This window comes from Carettochelys insculpta, chromosome 7 (assembly GCF_033958435.1).
Source record: "Carettochelys insculpta isolate YL-2023 chromosome 7, ASM3395843v1, whole genome shotgun sequence".
Lineage (NCBI taxonomy): Eukaryota > Metazoa > Chordata > Testudines > Carettochelyidae > Carettochelys > Carettochelys insculpta.
The window spans coordinates 39,047,885-39,071,427 of record NC_134143.1 but is presented as its reverse complement, the minus strand read 5'-3'; the positions used below and the strand labels follow the sequence as shown (position 1 = coordinate 39,071,427).

The 23,543-nt window shown below is 41.0% G+C and overlaps 1 protein-coding gene across 1 annotated transcript in view; it reads right to left on the bottom strand.

Moving 5' to 3' along the window:
• Nucleotides 1-23,543, bottom strand: part of PTEN (phosphatase and tensin homolog) — a 96,913-nt gene that overhangs the window by 51,685 nt on the left and 21,685 nt on the right. The window contains exons 3-4 of the mRNA XM_075000348.1: nucleotides 6,385-6,428; nucleotides 470-708 (exon numbers count right to left, since the gene is read on the bottom strand). Of these exons, the coding sequence (XP_074856449.1) occupies nucleotides 470-708; nucleotides 6,385-6,428 (283 nt within the window). The remainder of the gene's footprint in view (nucleotides 1-469; nucleotides 709-6,384; nucleotides 6,429-23,543) is intronic.

Here is a 23,543-nt window from a genome sequence, read left to right as displayed (position 1 = left end):
GCTTGGGGTGTGGGCTGACAATTCACAAACCAAACCCACTCCCATGTAATAACCTTGCAACTCTGAGGGGTCACGATCCCCAGCTTGAGAACCACCACGTAATAGTCTTGTCTTTCAACTGTTTCAAGCTGGTGCCTGTATAACTGAATAGGAAAGTTCACCATCTACCATCAACTTGATATAATGGTATGCAAAACACCCTTTGAAGAGGTAGTCTGATACTCCTATGGCTAGCATAAACATCAAGAATCTTTTGGACACAAAAGAAAAAAGACAGCTTCAGCATTTTGCTGTCAATAGTATTTTATTACCAAGAATACTAATGCTGCTGTTACTATTTTCACTTTTGGTTTAAAGTCAAACAAACAAGTCTTCTGCTGAAGGCTTATTTTCTGAATTTATCTCATAATTAGAATAAGCATCAAGGAACAGTTGCAAGTGTAGAAAAAAGCAAAGTACAATAACTCACCTTCTTGTCTCTGGTCCTTACTTCCCCATAGAAATCTAGAGCTTCTTGTGCCTTTAAAAACTTGCCTCGATGTAACAAATATGCACAAATCATTACACCAGTTCGTCCCTTTCCAGCTTTACAGTGGATTGCTGCAACATGATTGTCGTCTTCACTTAGCCATTGGTCAAGATCTTCACAAAAAGGTTTGATAAGCTCTAGCTGTGGTGGGTTATGGTCTTCAAAAGGGTACTGTGCAACTGTGATAGGAAGATACATTCAAATTTGAGATTTCATTGTACATGTTTTTCAATCAGACAGGCTAAGCTGACAAACATATATCATACTATTAACTTACACAATTACATCTTCAGACTGTTAAATGATCTGACACAAGCACAGTAATGATGGATTCCAGAAAGGTGGCATAAAAGATGGAGCACAGACCAACAGCTTGGCCCCTAAGATTCTAGCAAATTCCCAAATATAAATACACTATTAATGTCTTACTCAATAGGACAGTTTTGCTTTCATCTGACAAGCAACACCCCAAAGAAATGCTCTTACCAGAACCTAATGTTCCAAGAATACAGGGTTAAGCCATACCCACTAATGAAGAGGCAATTCTGCCCAAGAGTTCAAAGGTTAAGGTTTACCCTCTTTCAGGGAACAAACTAGTCATGTTTGCAAATAATTAATTCCAAAAGGCTCTAAAATACATGTGTAATATGTAGCCATAACTTTTACAATTATATTCTCCAAACACCCCACCCCCAACAGCACTGAAACATGTTGGCCATGTCTACACTTACAAAAATCTTCAAATCAGACATGCTAATGGCCAAGTCGAAGAATACTAACGAGGCACTCAAATGAATATTCAGCGCCTCACTAGCATGCTCCCAGCCGTGGCACTTTGCAAGTGCTATGGTTCGTTCACCTGCGGCTCATCTACATGGGGGTCCTTTTCAAAAGGACCCTGCCAACATCAAAATCCCCTTATTCCTATCAGCTGATAGGGTCCTTTCGAAAAGGACTCCCGTGTAAATGAGCCGCAGGCAAGTGAACCATGGCACTTTCGAAGGACCGCGGCTTGCAGCATGCTACTGAGGCACTGAATATTCATTTGAGTGCCTCATTAGTGGTCTTTGATTTGGCCATTAGCATGGCCATTTCAAAGTTTTTTTTTTGTAAGTGTAGCCGTAACCATTGAGTTTTACAGTTACAACAATTCTTTTCTTCCCTCATAGTTCACAAGCCATCAAACAAGAAGTGGTAACTACTTGGAATTAGCAAGTAGAGGAAAAAAAAAGAATCCAAAAACAGAAGTGAGAAATAACCACAAGATTGCAGTGCTCAAACACACACCTATTTTGTAGTATCAAACAGATAATACCGCTCAGTACATTTAGTCTTAAAGCATTATTTTCTCTGCCCAATCGGTTGCTTCACTGACTTTGGGAGCAGACAGGCATTAGCAGAATTGCCACTCTCATCCAGTTGGAAACTGCCACCTTAGAAGCCCTCTGTAGTTTGGACCAAAAGAATGCATAAAGCATTCAATTTTGGGCAACTCTCATTTATCTTAATTCAGGCTATGTAAATTTCTTTGGTAGAGGCATCTTAGATCTCAGAGCAGAAAAGATATTTCAAACTACAATATTATTTTAGTAGAAAATTTTGGTGCAGAGTACCATTTTGTCTGGAATAAACTGCAAGGGCAGCTTATTCACTCACAGTGCAGGCTTGTTCTTCTGGAAGAGAAAAAAAACAAATAACCGACAAAAATGAAACAAGTTGGACCTGCGTTTAAGGAAGGATCCATGACACTTCACAACTATATGCAGATTCCATCAAGGCAGGAAAAACAATTGCTAGTCTTGCAACTTACTCCAAGGTAAAACTGCATCCTATTTCCTCTCACATGGAAGAGTCTGAATATTCCTAAAATGGCCACCTCCATATGAAGATTACAGACTTGGGCTTTTCAGACAGACACATGGAAAGAAAATGAAGCAGTCCTTTAGCCACTACAGGCATGGCATTGGTAAAGGAGACAATATTTTTAGATATAGCTCAGAACATTGCTAACAACATTTTGATGTAGATTCATTTTAAATAAGACCTAGCCAAGGTTTCCTCCCCCACACCCCACCCCAAAGCAAAATCACAGAGGTGATCTTGGAAAAGCAAGTACCAAGAGAAGAGCAGCTTGTTGGGGGAGCTCTCCATGGGCTAAATGTGAATCAAAGCCAGCATGATTGCTTGCTGAGTAGCACAGGGCCTAGGACGAGTTCAACTGAAAGCTCCAGAGAAGCTTAAGTGAGTTAGGCAAATGTATGAAATGGACCTGGGAAAACTGGATCAAGACAGTCTGGAGTTTCAGATGGATAAGTAATTCCCAGTTCATGGACCCTGGGCTAGTGCCAGATCCTGAAGTAACTTGGAGGGTCAGGCTCTGCTATACAACACACCTAAAAATGGTGGGAAAATCCCAACACCTGGGAAAGAACGGAGGAAAATTGAGACATAAGATGGGTGAGAGACAGCTTGATCCTTGAAATAAGGAAACACATTCCCCAGTGGAAAGGGCTAAAAGATTACACAAACCCTTGACAAAGGGGCTATGGACCACGGAGGCTGAAGGCCTTATTCCGAGTAGCTTTTCAGTTTTTTGGATTTAGTTTGCTCCACTATGAAGACACTTGATTTGGCTGACAAACCACACTATAAATATCAGACCACTCTAAGATGCTTCATTAGAGCACCCAACCATCACTTCTCATTTAGAGTACCTTAATTACTAAAGCTCTTCTCCTAGGAGCAGGCAAGGTGTGTGGGAAAAGCACAGTCTAAGAGTCACCTTCTTGGATATCAAAGGTGGGTTATTTTTGTGACAAAAAAAGACAGATACAAAAAAATAATGCAGCTCTCTACCAGAATTTCAGCTCAGGCACAACAGAGCAAATGGAATAAGGCATACACATTCAACTGTATTAAGGATTCTTTGTAATGTTCTAAAATAAAAGGACTTCAGTAAATCTGTTTTCTAAAACGTAAGCTGCTTCGTAATACAAAATAAAATTAGTCATGTGTTAAAGGCTCACCCAACTTCATTTATGTGCATCTCCCTCTGACTTTTGCAAGTCCTGGAATAAATCTTAATAGGGTGCTTACTCTCCTTACTTAGATACTTTGACAATCAGTAAAATTTTTAAAGAATGGTATTTAAAGTATCACATAAGCACTTACTGAAACGCACTGGGTACAGCAGACCCTCAAGTTACGCGAGGGTTCCATTCTACACATACTTGCGTAACCCGGATTTCGCGCAATTGGGGGTCTGGGTTTTTCCCTGGCAGAATATGCATTCTGTAGCCAGAAAAGCAGTAGAGAGGTAAGCCCTGGGGCGGAGGGGCAGTCGGGAAGGGTTAAGCCTGGTGGTGGGTTGGGGCTGTGGGAGGCAGAGCGGGGGAGGGGCTAAGTATAGGGTGGGTTAAGGCTGCTGGAGGGCAAAAGGTGGAGTTGAGCTGGAGCTGTGCACAGGGGTGGTGAGCCAGGCTGCGGGGCTTTGAACTAGAGCCACATGCTGGGGGCAGGGGTTTGAACTGGAGCCACGCATGGGGGGGGGGGGGGTGAGCCAGGATAAGAGGATGAAAGTGGGGCAGCGCGCTGTGGGTTTAAGTCACAGGATGGGGGAGGGTTTTGAGCCATGCTTCGGGGCAGTGAGCTGGAGCCAGGCATGGGGATGGGGTGTTAGCTGGAGCCCTGCGTGGGTGGTGAGCTGGCAGGGTGGGTTGAACTAGAGCCGGGAAGGTTGAGCCAGAGTCGTGCCTGAGGGGTGGTGAGCTAGAGCCAGAGGCAGCGCCTGAGCAGGAGCTATGCATAGGTGGTGAGTGGAGCTGGGGCCATGCAGAGCTGGGGGCGGGGGAGAGTGAGTTAAGTACAACTGGAAGTCGTGCATTTCCAGGGTTTGCTGTAGGAATCCGAGGTCAGCCACGTAAGAGCAGAGTTACATATTCTGAGACCTTACTGTAGTTCAAACTTCTGGTCTGTTGTTACCTGCCTCTCTATAAACAGAGGCAGGCACCGCAGAATCAGTTAAACTCTGATAATGTTTTGAAGATTTCTTCTGCACCCATAGCAGCTAGAGATTTAGTGTCTACTAAACAATGAAAACAGACCCTGGAAAACAATATGAGTTCTGTCCACAGTCCTCAGTTGCAGCACTCCCACACATACTTTGGAAAATATTGGAACAAAACACTCAAGGAGACTACACTACTGAATAGATAAAGAGTACTTGAAATCCAAATGAACTGGTGTCCTGTTATCTAACATGCCAGAGGTGATTCCCTTTAGAGCTCCTCCTGAAGTTAAGTAAGCTCCTTCAAAAGTATTTAGGGTCATCCACACTTGAGTTGCCAATTTCAGTTGCATGTATTCCTTCAGATTTTATGAAATGACAATCTTGAAAATTTAATCTTAATTCCTGGAGTTTCCAGGACAATCCTGGCTTTGGCAATGATACCCACACTGAAGAGTTTCTATTTATCTATCCACACATTCTGAATCCTGATGTGAAAGTGAGCTACTAATGCACTGTGTGCAAAGAGATTCTGCTGCCAAGGCCACCATAGAAGAATCTAGAACCACTATTATTACAAGTTGAACCTCTCTAGTCTGGCACTCTCGCATCCAGCAACACCTGTAATCCGACATGATTTTAATTAGCTGGACAACCACTTATGGGCATAGCCAAGTTTCCCATGGCCCCATGAAGTTTTATAGTTACCAGTCCCGGCTCTCAGTGTTCTGTGCTGTTATTTAGCTCTGATTTACCACTAAACTTCTTCTAAAAGCCCAGTAAGCAGTGGAAATGTTGGTAATGCTGCTAGACAATACTGACCTCCTGTGGTCTGGCAAATTTGCTTGCTTGGCACTGGTCAGGTTCTGAGGGTGTCAGACTAGAAAGATTCAACCTGTACTACTAAAACAACTCCTACACATGAGAGCTGACATGAAGTAATATTAGTTTATTTTCACTACATGCCCTGCCAAAAGACTGCTTAACTGAGAGTCAGAATAGGAATACTTGTTCTCAGTATAACCCAAAACATCTCTTAAGTAGCTGGAAAAGCTTTATATCAGAACAGAGAACTGCTCTATTTAAACAAAAGGCACAACACTGAAGCTGTGATGTAGTTTTACTTCCTTACCTTGGGAAAAGCCTTGATTCCAGAACTTTCTGGCAGAATTGCCTCTGGGTACATCTACTTTACAATAAAAGACTCATGATATGGCTATGGCTTGCCCCAGGACAGCTGACTTAGACTTATGAGGCTTCTGTTGCAAGGTTAAGAATTACTGCATAGGCATTCTGGAGGCTCTAGCCCAAGCAGAAAGACTGATGTTTAGCCCCATAAACCAAATTCTACAAATCCAGATCAGCTGACCTGGGCTCTTGGGGCCACAGGTTTTGTTTTGTTTTAAATGCAGTGCAAGTGGACCCTCTGACCAATTAAGGGATGGCTTAACCTAGAATTCTTTGTTTTCATTCTATGGATTGTTGAATATAAAAAGGACCTTTGTCCCACAGTTTCAGTAAAAGTCTCCATTTTACTAGATGGAGTGCTTCAAAATTTGTTTTAAAAAACAACTTCAAGTCCTAACTTTAGATTTATCCACAAACTTCATCTAGTTGCGCCCTTAGCCCATGATAGGCAATTGCTAAGAACATAATTTCTACACAGTGTCAAGCACCACAGTAAACTTTTCATGAAGGACTCTTAAGTTACGTTAACACCATTCTTCTCCCACCAAGCACTACATTCATATTTGACAGTTTTACTTTGTTCCTTAGTTCAGAAAAATAAAAGGAGAAATTGGGAGGGGATAAAAGCTAATAGCCTAGACTCTAAGTAGCAAAAACATACCTCTGCAGTTAAATTTGGTGGTGTCATAATGTCTTTCAGCACATCTAAAAAGAAAAGATTAAAGTTCAACGTAAGTACTTCAGGTAAGTATAAGGTGTCTAATACCTTCTTATGAAATAATCAGCATATGAAAGCAAAGAAAAAAAACCTTAAGTTCACATCACTTTTATAGCACAACACTACAACTAGACTTTGCCCATGCAATTCAGAAATTTTTGCTTTAAAATACATCGGTTAAATTACTATGGAAAACTCAAAAGATTTTTGCCGAAAAATAAAGGTTAGCCTACAGTAACTGGGGTGGATATTAGTGGTTACTCTGCCACTGCTTTGTACATTTCAGAAACTGGCACTTCTGAAGCAGGTGTAGGATCTCACCCAAGCTTTGGTGAGCCCTAACTGGAGAGAAAGCAGATGCCAGAACTTATCAGTGATCCCTGCTCTGGGCCTGGTGTCCCTAATAGGGAGAGGGTGGCAGGTGGGACACCCCTTCTGGAGGGCATGGCACAGACTCTCAGCCAATTCTCCATGGCTGACAGCTGAGAGCCCTGAGGCTGCAGCAGTGGAAGCTTGGAGACCCAGGGCTCCAGAGACAATCTGAAGGACTTAAGCACCCTACCATTGTGGCAGTGTCTGGTCCTTTTTATCTCCAGGCCCAAGGGCACCTGCCCCTTTGGGTTAGCACGGGTAGCAGCCCTGCCAGTCGGAACTGGGAATGCAGTCATAGCTGCCAGACCCTACCAGCTGGGCCGCCAACAGAAGTCAACATAAAAGTCAACTATACGCAGGCTGGTGGAGCAGCCAATTCTTACTGATTCTCACCACTTTCACTTCCAGCCCTGACACAGAGAGATGTACACACCAGCTAAATGGAAACAAGATATACTGTGTTATCCATATAAATACTTTCAGATGAGATAGCCTGGCTTTTGAACGAGCCAGGTATTGTCAGAAATAAGTAGGCAGACTGGTTGGTTTCATCAACACAGTAAAGCAATGATCTGGAAACCCACTGTGTGACAACTTCTACACCAAAGAACAGAATGGGACTTTGGAAAGAAGATTAAGTTAGAGTTCCATCTGAACTGGAGGCCACTTTGGAGATGAGCTTTACGTAAGATTTCAACACCACTTAAAAGGTTGTATATCAGCCATAAGAGCTCAGAGATGGTCTCCTAACCAAAGCAGTAGCAACTAGAAATACAGTCTTCAGAGGGAGACGAAGAAAAGAACATTCTGACAAGTTCAAAGAGATGCCAAGGCTCAAGTGGATGAAGACATCACACCAGACAGGAGGAGATTCTCTGATGCAAGAAGATGTAACAGTCCTTAGGGAACTTCAATATTACAAGGTGAGAGAAAACCAAACATGACTGTACCAGGGGAGGTGTAGCAGAGATTGCTGTGTAGGTGCCCTTAATGCAACAGAAGTAAAAGTCAAGAACATTTTAAAAGCAGAGGACAAGGAGTTGAGGATCTTTGATGGCATAGCCTGGAAGATACAAGTTATATTGGGCCACGCGTCAAAAACCAATTTCATTAATACAAGTAAGCGTTCCTAACAGATGTAACCCTGCTTTATAAAAAGGATACCCAGAGCTTACAACCCATGATACTCAGCCAGCCAGCATCCAGCCTGTTGGATACAATAACTTCAGGTCTGAAGTACACAAATACAGCACTGTGACAGCAGGTCTAGCCAGTCTGGGAGCTAAACAACCAACCACCACCATAGACATCTATGGTAGGTCTGTCAGCCAAAACTACTCTGGTCAGTAAGGACCTATGGAAATGATCATGGCTGTCTCAGTTGATTTCAGATATCACTTTGGTGGACCAGGATATTCAAATCAAAGGCACACCTCAATTCCAGTAAAGCTCACAGCCCCTCTGGACCAAAAGTTCTGACACTTGGTGTTGTCCTTGATAGCAGAAAGTCTTCTTTCCCCTCCATCCCCGCTCCCCCCAACAGCAGAGTATCTGTTCTATGAGGGAATTCTCCATCAACTACTTATGATTGCTACCTGTCTGCTCAAGTCGTCCACTTGACTGCTGTGGACACCTTGGAGCAGGAAAGGCATCTAGATGATCCTGTATTGATAGGTTTGTGTCTAAAGTGTCTTGGCTTACAGAGTAGTGATGAGTGAGCAATTCATGGCTTGTTTATATTACATAGCTCTGGCACAGTTCATCAGGAGCTGTACTGGAATTCTGGAGGACAGCTTGTACGTCACTGCCACCTAATATGATGCCTCTGAATTCCAGAGTGTCTTCTGGAGTCCAACATCAGGGCCCTGATGGATTCCTCAAATGGATGCTTAAATACCCACAATTAGCATCCTTGTCAAGGAGGGAGCTAAAGATCTGTACTAGGCCCTTACATATTCTTGGATTCTACCCAACTTCCCTGAGCCAGAATTCTAAGGGCCACAGATGAAATCTGGCAAGCAGTGCCACACACGTGCATGCCAACAGGTACTCAAATGGCCCACGGCAAACCTGCATGTCAGGTTTTGGAGGTCTGAGTACTGGGTTGGGCATGCACTGTATTCCATCTTGCTGTCACCTATAATAAGAGGGAATACTGGTTTCTATCAAGAGCAGCCCTCAACGAACAGGTACCTGTCTTTGTGCAGATATGCTCCCTCTGGCTTGAAACTCATCATAGCCCCTATAAACTATTATCTGTGATGGATGAAAGATTCCCACCACCACCACCCTCACCAGGATCTCTAGGCCAGGCAAAAAGTGAGAGAACAAGCATCTGAATGTATCCATATTTTAGGCTTGTTGCTGTTGCCTGCTGGGACGTGCTTCTGATCCCAGTGCTCGGACAGATGTGGATCCTGTCTCTGAGTTTGGCCACCATCACAACTCACTAGGTATACTGTAGAGACACTTGATACCATGGTAAGTCCAAATGGCTGTACCTTGAACTGGTAGTAATTTGGCCCCATTGTGAACTTCAAGTACTTCCTGTGGGCCTAGTGGTTCTACTTGGAAGTATGTCTTGTTAGGTGACAGACATATCTAGTTTTGATCCCGAAAAAAAAGACAGAGGCAGGGGTTACCATCCTGTCTATCTATTCACTCTCATTAGACCTACGACAGGATACCTTTCCTCTTCAGGACACAAAAGTAATCAGGAATGAACCTCTCTCTGAATTTCTGAGGTCTCTTTCTCCTCTGCCCCTAGATGAAGCAACAAGGCTAACTTTTTTTCCCCAAGGAAGACCTAATGCAAAGTCTCTTTAGAGACAGGCAACAGGATAGATAAGGAATATGGCATGGAAATGAACCGAGTAGCTGTGGGTGATACCAATGCTTGTTTGCCTGTTATAATGGAATTAAACCAAATGACTATAATAGGCAGGTCCTCTGTTTTTTTCCTTGGAAGATACTTAGGTTGTCCGCACTAAGAGTAGAAAGGTGCCTGTTCCTGATCTAACGATTTGTATTATTTCTGACAGAAACTAACGTACACCATTCCAAAAGACTATAATTTGGCTCAGGCCTCCTTCCGTAAATAGAGTGCTTTCTTTGTCTATATTTAAAAGAGCTCACTCCCTTCAAAAAGGCAGATCCCACCCCCACCCCCCAGTGATTTATATCAATTTCAGGCAGCTACAATGCTAGCAGTTATTTCAGGATGACCGACACTAATAATCTTAAGGCTCCCTTCATGGTGACAACCACCAACACTGATCTCAACTATATTTGGACACACCCATGATCATTTGCGATGCTCTTCCACTACTTAGCTCTTTTATAATCAATTTCAGTTCTTCTCTCTCTTGCAGAATTTCAGACAAGCAACTTATTTTTCCCAGTGGAGAAAATTATATTTTGCCAGCAGGGTTTGGTAGTTCACGTTGTAAAGCTGCAATGAGGTGGAAGAAGTCCAGGTTTTTGGTTTTGGAGGTTTTAAGTACTTTTCCTTTGATGTGCATTTTACAAGATGAGACTTCTCTTGTACTGCTGATATTAGAGACCCTAGAATTTAGAAGTGTTCAAAGCCCTCTTAAGTCACACAGTATCTCTTGACCACTCATATACATAGAACAGGGGAATGTTAACAGGGTCTGCTATGCCACAGTACCTTTCACAGCTCATGTATGCTCTCACTCTCTGAGAAGGGCAATCCAAACAACGGTTAGTACTTAGTATTTCAAATAGCTTGTGGGACTTTAACTGGATTACTCTGATGCCAGTATCCAGGGTCTTTGTATCCATGAACAGGAAGTGCTGAAAAACCTTTAAGTCCCATAGCCCAACTAGTGGTGGTGATGATTCCTTAGATGCAGACTGAGGTGGCTGTGGTACCTTCACTGTTGCATGCTCCTGGAGATCCAAGTTTGACACTGAAGTGAGTAGCCTGCTAATGCCACCAAACATCCAATTTGAAGAAGTGGAGATGACCAAGTCTTGTACTGTTTCTTGTTAAAAACACAAGTTTAGAAGCTCCCAGAGTTGTGGGTTGGGCATCTGCTGTATTCCATCTCACTGTTGCCTACGATAAGAGGGAAGCTGGCAGAGCCATGGCTGTTCCCCCTTTTCATCACCTTGCACAGAAATACAAAAAATCCAAGCACATGCACCTCCCCAACAGGCACTGCTAGACAAGATTAACTCATGCATGAAGCACACAGACACTCAAAGTAATAAACTTGACCTATTCTTTCCTCACTTGGAAGTTTACACATTTCCATTTAAATACTATTACAGTTCTATCTGAATTTTAAAATATTAAACGTGCTCCTGCAACTTTTTATTCACCCACGCTGCAGATGTATTTTTGTACCCAATCCAGCCTTCAGGAATCCTTTGCTGCTTCAGTGGCTTCAAAATTTTGAAAAGCCACTTAAGTGTTAAAATGGTCATGATTTAACCTGTAACCAATTTGTCACTTTCCTGGCTGTCAAACAAGCATGAAATATCACCCATCAACTTGGCTGCTGGGTCTCAAAGCCAAAGAAAAGGCAATAGCCTGTTTGCAGCATGTAGCTTCATGACAGAGGCAACTAACCATCCTGTACGGAACTTTGCACAGAAATAAGATGACATACAAAAGCACAGCCACACAACTAATTACTCAAAAGGAGAAAGAAGATGTAAAAAGTTGTGTATAAGTACAAAAATGATGGTGAATAAAGGAGAGTGGTAATAAAAGGATAAGTTTTTGGGTGTATGAAAACAGACGACAAACAAAATGGGTTAAATAGCAATTCTGAAAACTCAGATCAAGTGGCGTAAGATGTACAATACAAGAGTGAAGGACAGAAAAGGATAAAATGAAGGAAACAGTTACATTTACAAGTATTTTCTAGGAAGTAAAATGCCATATTGTTACAGTACACTTTAACTATAACCTTTGAACACTACAATGGTCTAAGGGGGATACTATTAAAGATTTCACACACACATTCAGAAGTCAAGATACACCAGTCCTGTGTGATAATAGTCTAATTACATTATTTGATTTTTTCTGCAGAACTTGAGCTCATTTCTTTTAACACATGGAAAAAAAATTTGTACAGTCAGTCAATAACTTGCTAACTTTTTAATTTAAGAAGTTAGCATCTACAACAGGAAGGAATGTTTTGGGGACTGATCTAGTTAGAAGCCATAACTAACATGCCCCTAAATGGTGCCCAAAAGCTAGCATTTATTCCCTTTTGCATCCAATAGCTGTGCTGAATTACCCCATTATAATCTTACTTGAAGTTACGACTACTCAAGGTAAGACATTGTACAGATTTTGTCTGGATTCTTCTACATAACTGAGTGGCATTCACAAGTTATGTTTACAGTGGCTGTAGAGCAGGGGTGGCCAACACATGGCTCACGGGCCAGAATCCATTCCATGGAGCCTTTTTTTCTGGCCCACAAAGCAGGTAGCAGTGCCATTTTGATAATAGGAATGGGGTCGGCAATCTGCAGTGCTGGAGATGCATGTGACTCTTTCAGGAGCCACACTGCAGGTCTGGATGCTGCTGCCGCTGACTCCTACTCCAGCTCCCAGTTCCCTGCCCTGTCGCACTGAAATAATGGAATTCAATTTAATTGATTCAACGGCTGGCAGGAAGGATCACGTGCTTAATAAGAAAAAATAATGGCTCACCATGCTCTAATTTTTAACACTGAATCTTATTTCCTCTTCTTTACCATCTAACTATATTTGTACCTCTACCTCTATTTACAGCCATTTACAAAAACGTTTTTCCCACCTCTTCCTTACAAATTCTTATATCCTGACCTGATTTAGAAATTAAAACATATTTAGTGTTTAATCATGTTTTTAACATGTCACTCTTTGTGCTAGTTTAAAATTACAAGCTCAGTACTGAGCAGTGCTACAATCCCTATCTTGTGCACAATATCAACATCCACTGCATACATCACTGAAACAGACAATCCTAAGGAACAGAAAACAGTAAGTTAGCTATCCCATTGCAAATTTTTCCAGAAAACAAACTGTTTCCTGCAAAACAGGGCTTGGTGGGACGGAGGATAAAAATATCCTTCACTTAACCTTGACCATTCTGGGTCAAGAGCTATTGAACAAATAAGCATTTTAAAATAATTAGACAAAAAACGTCAACCTATGGCAAGCCCTCGACTTGATAATTATATTTTTAAAATATCAGAACGTAGATCTGGCTTTGGGGACTGGTTGTACTACAGTAGGACTGAAATCATGACAGACACCCAATAAATACCAATTTTGCTTTAAGGAGGTAAATGTATATTCAAATGTCTTGCCAAGTGTTTTCACAAATACTGTCAATCGCTTAACTGTGACCATTAAGGTTGCCTTCTGAACAACTTACAGGCACAAGGTATATAGTCCAGTTATTAATAAACTTCCCTCGTCATCTTTTAAGGATACCCTAACATCAACTTTAAAATAAACATTAAAATTTCTTATTCATTTTAATAGTATTATATTGATGGTCAAACGATTTTGTGTGTGTCAAACACGATTAAAACAGGGATCTATTTTTCTTAGATGAGGCACTTCTATATAGGTTGAATCTCTCAAGTTCAGCACAATTTGCCAGACTACAAGATATCAATGTGTGTCTCCTAGTATTACCAATATTTCCAATGCTTACTTGGCTTTTAGAAGACATTTAGGGGGGTTAATTAGAGCTAAACAATGCACAGAACATTGAGAGCCAGGACTGGTGGCTGTAAAACTTTATGGAACCCCCAGAACTTGGCTGGCCATCCAGCTAACTAAAATAATGTCACATTATGGATGTTGCTGGATGAGAGTGTGCTGGACTACAGAGGTTCAACTTGTTCTATTATTTTTCATTATTTACTTTTTACAGTGTGATGTAGTTACTGGACTGATTTTTCACATAACAGAGATAACCGTGTTAGTCTATATACTATAAAAACAAAAAAGCAGTCCAGTAACACTTTAAAGACTAACAAAATAATTTATTGGGTGGTGAGCTTTCGTGCGACAGACCCACTTCTTCAGACCGTAGCCTGAACAAGTGGGTCTATCGCACGAAAGCTCACCACCAATAAATTTTGTTAGTCGTTAAAGTGCTACTGGACTGCTTTTTTGATTTGTCATGTGTGTGATTAAGCAAAATAAAACAAAGAAAATGAAGACAAAAGTATAGCAAAAGCTTATAAAATATTTTTATAATAAACTACAAACATTACACCTATGAAAATAAGGCAACTTCAGCTCCACTGTTGCAATAACTTTTTCAAAACTGTAGCTGGGAATAGCAAAGAGTTCACAGAGATTTAAAACAGAACTGTTTAAATAAAAGATGTACTACTGATACAGTGCTATATATGCGGAACAAGAAAATACCTATTTTGCAAGTTCATCACCGAAGGTATCATTAATACATTAAAAAAACCTGGACTTTTATTTTCTTTTAGTTTACCACAGGGTTACAAGAGTCTAAAATGGGCTGTACGCCATATAATTTAAAGTACATCAAGTAACAAGAGCCTGTATCAACATTCTATTTAACTTCATTACACTATAACAAATGAAGTAATAGTGCTTTCAATCAGTTTTCCTGAAATAACTGTTTTAAGAAATCTGTTAAATATATTCAGCTCTATTCAAGTATGACTAAATTGCTTTCATTGTGCTATGTTTCTAACAGGATTTTGAAAGGTAAAATATAAAAAGTATACTTACAGATTGTATATCTTGTAATGGTTTTTATGTTTTGAATCCAAAAACCTTAAAGAAAGAAGGCAATTTACATGAATGTATTTTGGTTAAGACTGTTTCCAAAATATTTTAATATATTTACAGTACAAAAAACGCTTTCATATGAAATTCAAACTAAGTTTTGAGTTTAAAATTTAGGCTACTCCCCGCATGGTATCTCTTCATAGACTGTCATGCAGTCCAATCCTGCACCCCATGCCCCACACAAGTAGCCAAACAATCACCAACAGAACTATTTGTCTAAGGGTATGGACCTACAACCTGCTGCCTTCAGTTAACTACAAATTGCAATTTTAGCATTCACGCTCCATTTGTCAACTGCAGAAATTATTTATAAATGAGTATTACAGGGTTTTAGTTTTGCTTTACCAAAAGAATGTCAAGTTAACTAATTCAATAAAAAACTGCTACAATTATCTTCAATGTAATCATGTACACAGAATATTTATCAGAAAACACTCTCTCATGAGCTTCTTTAAGTTTACTGATGCACCTGTATTGCTATACACATCAAATAGAATATTATAAAACACTAGAACAATCATACTGGCCAGACAAATGGTCCATTCATCCAGTATCTTGTGTTCCGACAGTGGCCAATGCCATGTGCTTCAGAGGGAAATAAACACAACAGATAAATATCCCATCACCTATTCCCAGCCTTTGGCAAATGGGTATGGACAATTCAGATCATAAGCTTGCATTCCTTCCCATCCTGGATTATAAAAGCTCATGTACCTACCCTCCATGAGTTTATCTAGTTCTCTTCTGAATCCTGTTATACTCTTCACCTTCACTATATCCTCTAGCAAAGAGTTGCACAAATTTAATCAATCTGCTGCCTACTAACTTCAGATAACGCAAGACACAGGGATCATCAATTAAGTAACACCTACTTGTTCACCTTCCCCACATTATTCATGATTTTACAGACCTCTCATAGCTGTCTCTTTTCCAAGCTGAATAGTGCCAGTTTTATTCATCTCCTATGAAACTATTCCCCTATAGTTTGCATTGCCCTTTTTTGAACCTTTTACAAAATACCTTTTTGAGATGACAGACCAGATTGGCACACAGTATTCAAGATGTGAGCATAACATACATTTTACATATATACATATAAAAAGAAGCTATATATTTTTGGTCTACCCCTTTTCTAACGATTCTTAACATTGTTAGCTTTTTTTTTTTGACTTCCACTGCATGTTAAGTAAATGTATTCAGAGAACTATCTACGACTCCAAATAATCTTAAGTGATAACTCATCTACATCCCATCATTTTACATTCTTTGTTCTAATTCTACCTTTCAGAATGTATTACTTGGCATTTATCAAAATGGATACAACACAGACACAATTTGTATCTGCACCTGTATGCACAAAAATGAGCTGTAGCTATCCGCTCCCATGGATGTAGATACCTACAGATACAAAGCAGGTACACACAGATCTGAAGGGCTCTAAAAATTGAAATTTATCTGCCATTTTGTTGCCCACTGTCCCACATTAGCTGTCATCCAGACCTCAGTACACAAGCTGATTTTAAAAAAAGTTACAAATTAGTTAGCAGTTCTGCAATTTCACATTTGAGTTCCATCAGAACTCTTGGCTGAATACCATCTGGTCCTGGTGATTTATGACTGTTTATCAATTTATTCCAAAACCTCCTCTAATGAAACTTAAATCTGGATCAGTTCCTTAGATCTGTCACCTACAAAGAAGAGCTCAGGTTTCATAAGCTCCCTCACACTCTCAGCCTAAAGACTGTATATACAATGAAAGCAACTCCATCATCCAGTGGCCTCTCTCCGATTGTTCAGTAGGCTTCTGATGTCTAGCTTTTTTGGTCCTCTTACTAAAATTTTTAATTTGAAGTAGACAGTTAAATTCAGCCTCCCTTATGCTGTCTTTAAGAAGTTTTCATGCAGTCTGCGAAGATTTCATCCTTAACACTGTAACTTTAATTGCCATTTAAGTTCCTTATTTTTGTATAGTTCCCATTAATTAAATGAAATGCCTCCACACTGGCCTCCTTTCATGTACTCTCCTCCACAAGGGTGTTGAAATTTTATGCTTTGTCATCCGTTCAACTCTATTCACTTCTTGAACAAGACCCTGTGTTCCACTTAGGACTAAGTCAAGAATTGCCACCTCTTAGAAATTTTCAGGACTAGTCCAAGAACCAGTCGGTCAAGGAGTCAAAAAACTACCTCTGTATCTCACCGTGAGATGACATGTACCCAGTCAATACAGGTACAGCTGAAATCCCCCATTATTATGAAGTTTTATAGTCTCTCATCTACTTGAGTATTTCATTGTCACTGCCACCATCCTGATCAGGTGTTTCTATAGTATATCCCTATTGCTACATTCTTATTTCAAGCACCAAATGAGATTCTGTGGGTTAGCTTGGATAGTTTAAGATTTTTACTTCATTTGACTATGTTTTCTTCATTTAAGTGCCACTCCCCAACCGGCAAAAGGGTCACTATTCCTGCCTTATGACATATTTTGTACTTGTGTTATTGTGTCTCACTCTCATTCCACCAGTGCAAATGAACACCAAAATGAATCTAAATAGCCATTAACATACTGCAGAAGGAGTCCCAATCAGTACTTTGGGCACAAAGAGAAATTAATTTCGAATTATCTAAGCAAGCATCACTTAATCTCTCAAACTAGACTGTGTTTTTTTTAAAATACATGTTACAATTCTAGTGACCATTTTACAATATAATCCTTTACCAAGTTACTAATGTTACTGACAGCATGAAGACAAGAATATTGTGGCCTAAAGTTGATACTTACATCTTCAAAATGAGTGTCACTCTCAGAACATGTTTGAATAATGGGCTACAAAGAAATTCTCAAAGCCCTTCAAACTGATTTCATCACATACCCTCGAAGTGGAGAATACACTCATGTTGAAGATAAACAAGGCATAGATGTTAAGAGGCACACCATCAGAACAAATACAGCTTTTTATTTTCTCGTTTTTGTTTTTAAGAGTTTGTACCTCTATTACAGAACTCACCATAAATTAACGAAACTGAAAATTAAAAAAACAAACCACCAATATACTTTTCACAGCTCACAGTTTTAATAGACTAGTCAATTTTCATCTTTTTATGCACAAAGCCAAGTTTGGTAGGTCTGAACTCCAAAACTGAAAGGGAAATTTTGACCTGCTTTTACAACAGTATTGGCATTTTCTCCTATTAATCTTAGATTTTGTAAACATTTAAATTAAGACTAACTGAGGTGAACTTCAGTTCAGTAGTTTGCATCTAAGTACCCTTCATTTACCATAGATATAAAGTAGGTCCAGAGCAAAACAAGGAAGAAACTGCAAAAAATTTTAAAGTTTACATTTTCTGACCTATGTAGGAACAAGTTCCCTGTTTTGTTCAAGTCAGCTAAAAACACTGTCCCAAAACCATTCAGGGGAAGGGGAAGAGGAAAGTCTCTTTTCTACAGTGACATAACACACTTTATATCACAGCTTTAAGATGTGAAATGTAACCATGATACTCCAAGAGTTCCATGATTATATATGATGTGTCACCTGGTAACGTTCAATAAGAAACATGCAAGTGTTCACACTTAAAGTGTTTGCACATCAGCCAGAAGGAATTAAATTAGCCACGGCAGTACATGCTGCTCAAGCTGAAAAGAAACATGAGCTGCTAAAATCCTGGAAAGCTCAAGCAAAAAACAAGCTCTAGTTATCAGTCATAATACTCCAGAAGAACCTCTGTGGTTAAACTGATGTGTTACGATATGAACAGATGTGAATACAGCAGTAAATCCTAGACCACGATTTCACCTACAGAAAAATGTTATAACACAAGTATACGGGCATCCTTGTATAGTTTCGGGGCAGGGGGAACCTTCGTGACCAGAGGCTCACCCCTAGAGAAAGTTCCACGAGTTTAGAATTGGAAATACGTGGTTTGGGGGGGGGCAGTGTCCACTGTAAACTAAGCACTTGGGTGGCCACCCAGCTGATCACCCTCAGGCACCCAGGTGGGCAGCATTTGTTTCTATTGCTGATGCACTGACACACTTGCCTTGGTGCACATAACATTTACTCTGCCTATGGATGGAAAAAAGAGGGAACACTGGTGGAGGTGATAAAGGAGAAGCTGGCACTCTGACAGTAGTTTACTGGCTCTGTGGATGGCTTTCAATTTACAGGGTTATCAAATAAGACATTTTTCTAAGCACTAAATCAGGGGTGAACAAGATACAACCCGCAGGCCACATGCAGCTTGCCAAGCCTTTTAACCAGGCTTGCAGCCTGCCCTTGCAGCAGACAGAAGTACCACTCAAAGCAACTAGCTACTCTCTGTGGCTCTCTGCACTGCAGAGGAGGGAGAGCCTCGCATGCTGCCCCTACCCCATAGCAAAATCAGCTCCAAACTGGCCAATGGGAAATCAGAAATTTTGCTGGGGGCAGCTGCAGTGCGGCACAATTACTCCACTCCCACTAGTTGGTTTCCAGCCAAAAGGAGCTGAGTGTTTTTGATAGGGGAAGTGGTGGAAAGACACGTACAAATCCCATCCTTCCCACCCCCAAGCACAGAAAGCCACATGGAACAACCAGTGGGCTGGGACACTGGCAGAATGACCTGCCTGTGAGGACTTGCTGGCTGGGAGCTGCTTACATAGGCACTACCTGAAGGGGCAGCTGGCTAGGGGCTGCTTATGTATGCGCCTCCTGACCAGAGCCCACCTCTGGCAGTACACCTCAACTCCCTCCCAGATCCTGCATCTGTCCTACAACCCTCCCCCAAACCAGAATCCTCTCCTGCATCCATACTCCCTCCCGACCCTGCATCCTACCCCCCACCCCAGGTCACTATCCAAACCCTCTGCACCCTCCTTCCTTCAGCCCTAGGTCACTACTTCTCATACCCTGCAGTCACTCCTACATCCCGCTCCCCGACCAAAATCTTCTCCTGATTCCATATTACCCTCCCAGTCTCTGCACCCCAATACCCTGCCCATGGTCACAACCCCTTCCTTCACTCAAACTTGCTCCCAGCCCCCACAACTTATCCAGCACCCCAGCTCCCTGCTCAGAATTCCCTTCTGCATATATCCTCCATCCCAGACCCTGCAACACTTTTACAGAAAAGTGCAGCCCTTGGCAACTTACTGAAATCTTGGAGAGGCCCCCTTCCCCCATCAAAAGTTACTGCCCACCCAAATTCACAATGTTACTGAGGTGCAATGCAGCACTACAACAAACTTAAAAGTAATTGCTAGCATGCTTAAAGGGAATACCTTGAAGAGCAATAGCAGCTTTCTAAAAACAGAATGGCTGTGGTCACACTTGGCCAAAACTTCAAAGTGGACATGCAAATAGCCATTTTGAAGATTACTAATGAGGCGTTGAATTGAATATTCAGTGCCTCATTAGCATTAGGATGCATCCGGCCGCTGCACTTTGAAAGCGCTGCTTTCAAAAGCACACGGCTTGGAGTGGGTACACAGGGGTCCTTTTCCAAAAGGACCCTGCACATTTCAAAATCCCCTTATTTCCTTCAGCTGAGAGGACTAAGGGGATTTCAAAACATGCGGGGTCCTTTCAAAAAGGACCCCATGTAGCCGTGCATGTTCAAAAGTGGCGGTTTTGAAGCACCAGAGCCAGAAGCATTCTAATGCTAATGAGGCGCTGACTATTCAATTCAACACCTCATTAGTAATCTTCAAAATGGCTATTTGCAGGTCCACTTCGAAGTTTTGGCCAAGTGTGGCCACAGCCAATATTTACTATACCATGTCATTAGTTAATTTGATACCATGTTCACACTATTCAAGAAATACGTTTTATCTCAAGAACCAGATATCAACTTATCCTGGACCTTGAATATATCTACATGGATTGTGTGTAAAGCATTAGTAAACAAAATTTTCATGGAGTCAAACTGTTACCACTCATGAAGTACTGCATGCTTATGCTATGAGTCATCAAGAGATTTTAACCCAAGTCATACTCATATCTTCTGCAATCGTTCAATTGGTGTTTTCGATTATCAGAGTGTCACAGATTATGTTCCTATGATACTGCTCTGCAAAATGAAGATTTCTCCCCTACTCTAACGATATGGAAATGCTAATTTTGCTCATCTATCTTTTATTTCAAATATATGATTGAGCTATTGCACAGTGTGTATTCTCAAAACCAAAGTAGATCTTTCCTATATTCTAAAGCAATTACAATTAATATTTGGAAGTGTGGAGGAAAGCCAAAGCTACACTCACAATATTAAACTGGGTTGGACCACTATGTTGGGTAAGAATTCACACACACGCTGTCACTCGGCTCCCTTCATTTGTAAAACGCATACTAAACAAGGTATGTAAGTGGGTCTTAGGGTGAAAACATGGGCAGGCCAACTCAACTAGATGCCAGAAATAAATTAGAACAAGAATATGGGAGCAAGCATAAAGCACCAGCACAGTTCCATGGAACAGTGTAAAATGAATCAGCAAGTGGCACCTGTATTTCTGTCACTGCAGAATGCAGAAATGGCCACAAAAGTAACTGGTGAGAGGTGATATACAAAAACTACGAGCACAATATTGAAAACTTCAGGTGAAGGTGACAAAGACACTCTACAGAATAATTATTTTAGTAACAACAAAGAGTGTCAGAAAAGAATTTAACATTAGGGAGTTGAAAGCACAGGCTTTTTAAGTTGAACTCACTGAGCAGAGGGAAGATTTCTCTGCTTTAAATACAGAAAATACAATGAAAAGGATACATTTAAAAAGATATTTACTTTATTGTGACCAAACAGAAAAAACTGTTTCATAGCAAAAGATTTTCTATTTTCAACGAGAATCACATTCAAGCTGTCAAACAGAAACTCAGAAAGAAGAATCCTGTTTCAACTCTGATTTCCAGTCTGCAAGGCCAAGTAGTGGGACCTGTAAATCCAGCAACTCTTGGCAGTCACTCCATAATGAGTAGGATATCTTCAGATGACCCTCCTACTTGTGAGTTGTTGATAGCTGATCAGCTTGATTCTGGAGCTGCAGATCTTATCACAGAAGGGGCAGGTGTTGTAGGTGTAGGATGGGCACAGGACAGTTTGATGCTCTTTTCTTCTCCACCTCTCATCTGAACTGCAGCAGGACCTTTCAAATTGTGCCACCCCTCACAGATTACCATTCTTCACTGTGGAACGGTCTTGGCCTATTCGTTTTATGAGTTAGGGAATTTCGAAGTTGGGTGCATATTTTGAAGTGTCCACGTCTAGACTGCCTGTCAGCACTTCGAAGTTAGCAGCTTCAAAATTCGCATGGCTGCCATTATACTAATAATGTGCTATATATGCATGGCAGTACCTCATTGATATTTCCCAGTCTATGTCATTTCCACGCCCCCTTCAAAGAAGGGGGCTAGTGTAGACACAGCCTATGGTAGTAAAAGCCTTACTAACTATTGAGGCCTAATGGGCTAGATCTATTAAACACTGGATGTTATGCTATTTGCTTAAGTTATCAGTTCATCTGATGCAAATAGCGTAGTGCCATCACCATCATGAAATTTGAACTCATGAATACAGAGCTTGCAAATGTACAAAAAAACTGCATACAAAAATAAAAAAGCCCTATTTCTTCTTCAGCAAAAAATAATTCTAGTTACAACTGGTAAGAGATAATGCTGCCCACCTCTTATTTACAATATCACCTGAAAGGGAGAACAGGCATTTGCATGGCACCTTTGCAGCCAGCATCACAAAATATTTATATGCCCGATGTTCCAAAGAATTCCATGTCCCTTTATGCTTCAGCACACCGAAGAAGAGCAGACCAATGCATACTCATTGCCACAGAGCCCTAGCAGAAAGCTGATTTTGGTAGTTTGGATTCCACAGTTTCTGTAATCAGAGTGCTGTCTTTTAAGCTTCTGAAAGTATGCTGCACACCTCATCTTTTCAGATTTTGGTTGACACTTACAAACCATGGATCAAGTGTTGTAGCCGTTTTTCAGAAAACGCATTTCGTCAAATCTGCACTGAAATTGTTCTTAAAATGAACACACGCTGGGTCATCATCAAAGATCACTACAACATGAAATATATGGCAGAATGCAGATAAAACAGAACAGGAAACATACAATTCTCCCCCAGGGAGTTCAGTCACAATTATAAACACCCTCCCCCCACACGTTTGAAATATGTCCTCCCAAATGGTACCTGAAGCACGAAGGGGTATGAAGGGTTTTAAACTTCCCACCTATGCTGAGAAGAAAATAACCATTTTCTAAAGTAGTGAAGCTGTAGTGTGACAACATCAAGGCTGGATCTACATGAGCCCCATCCTTTAGGAAGAAGCATGTTAATGAGCGGGTTTGAAAGATGCTAATGAGGTGCTGCAATGAATATGCAGCGCCTGATTAACATAATGGCAGTCGCAGCAATTCGGAAGTGCGGCTTTTTGAATCACACACCGGCCGTGGACGCAGGACCTTCCGAAAGGAACACCCCGCCCCCGCCAGTTTTCGAAAACCCTTCTTTTTTCCTAACACCAGATAGGAAGAAGGGCTTTCGAAAACTGGGGAGGGGTCCTTTCGGAAGGTCCCGTCTCCATGGGCGGCGTGCAATTTGAAAAGCTGCACTTTTGAATCACTGCAGCCGTCATTATGCTAATCAGGTGCAGCATATTCATTGCAACACCTCATTAGCATCTTTCAAACCCGCTCATTAACATGCCCCTTCTGAAAGGAAGGGGCTCGTGTAGACACACGGCAAGTTTCTATAGTGCAGTGATACCTCAATCTAATGCTCCATTTCCATCTCAATTTTCTGTAACCTGACTAAACAGATTCAAGACTTTCACAGAGTCCATGTTTCGAAGTATTTATAGGTTACTTGTTTTGATCTTTCAAGTAACACTAGAATCCTAGTATGTTCCCCAAAAGTTCCC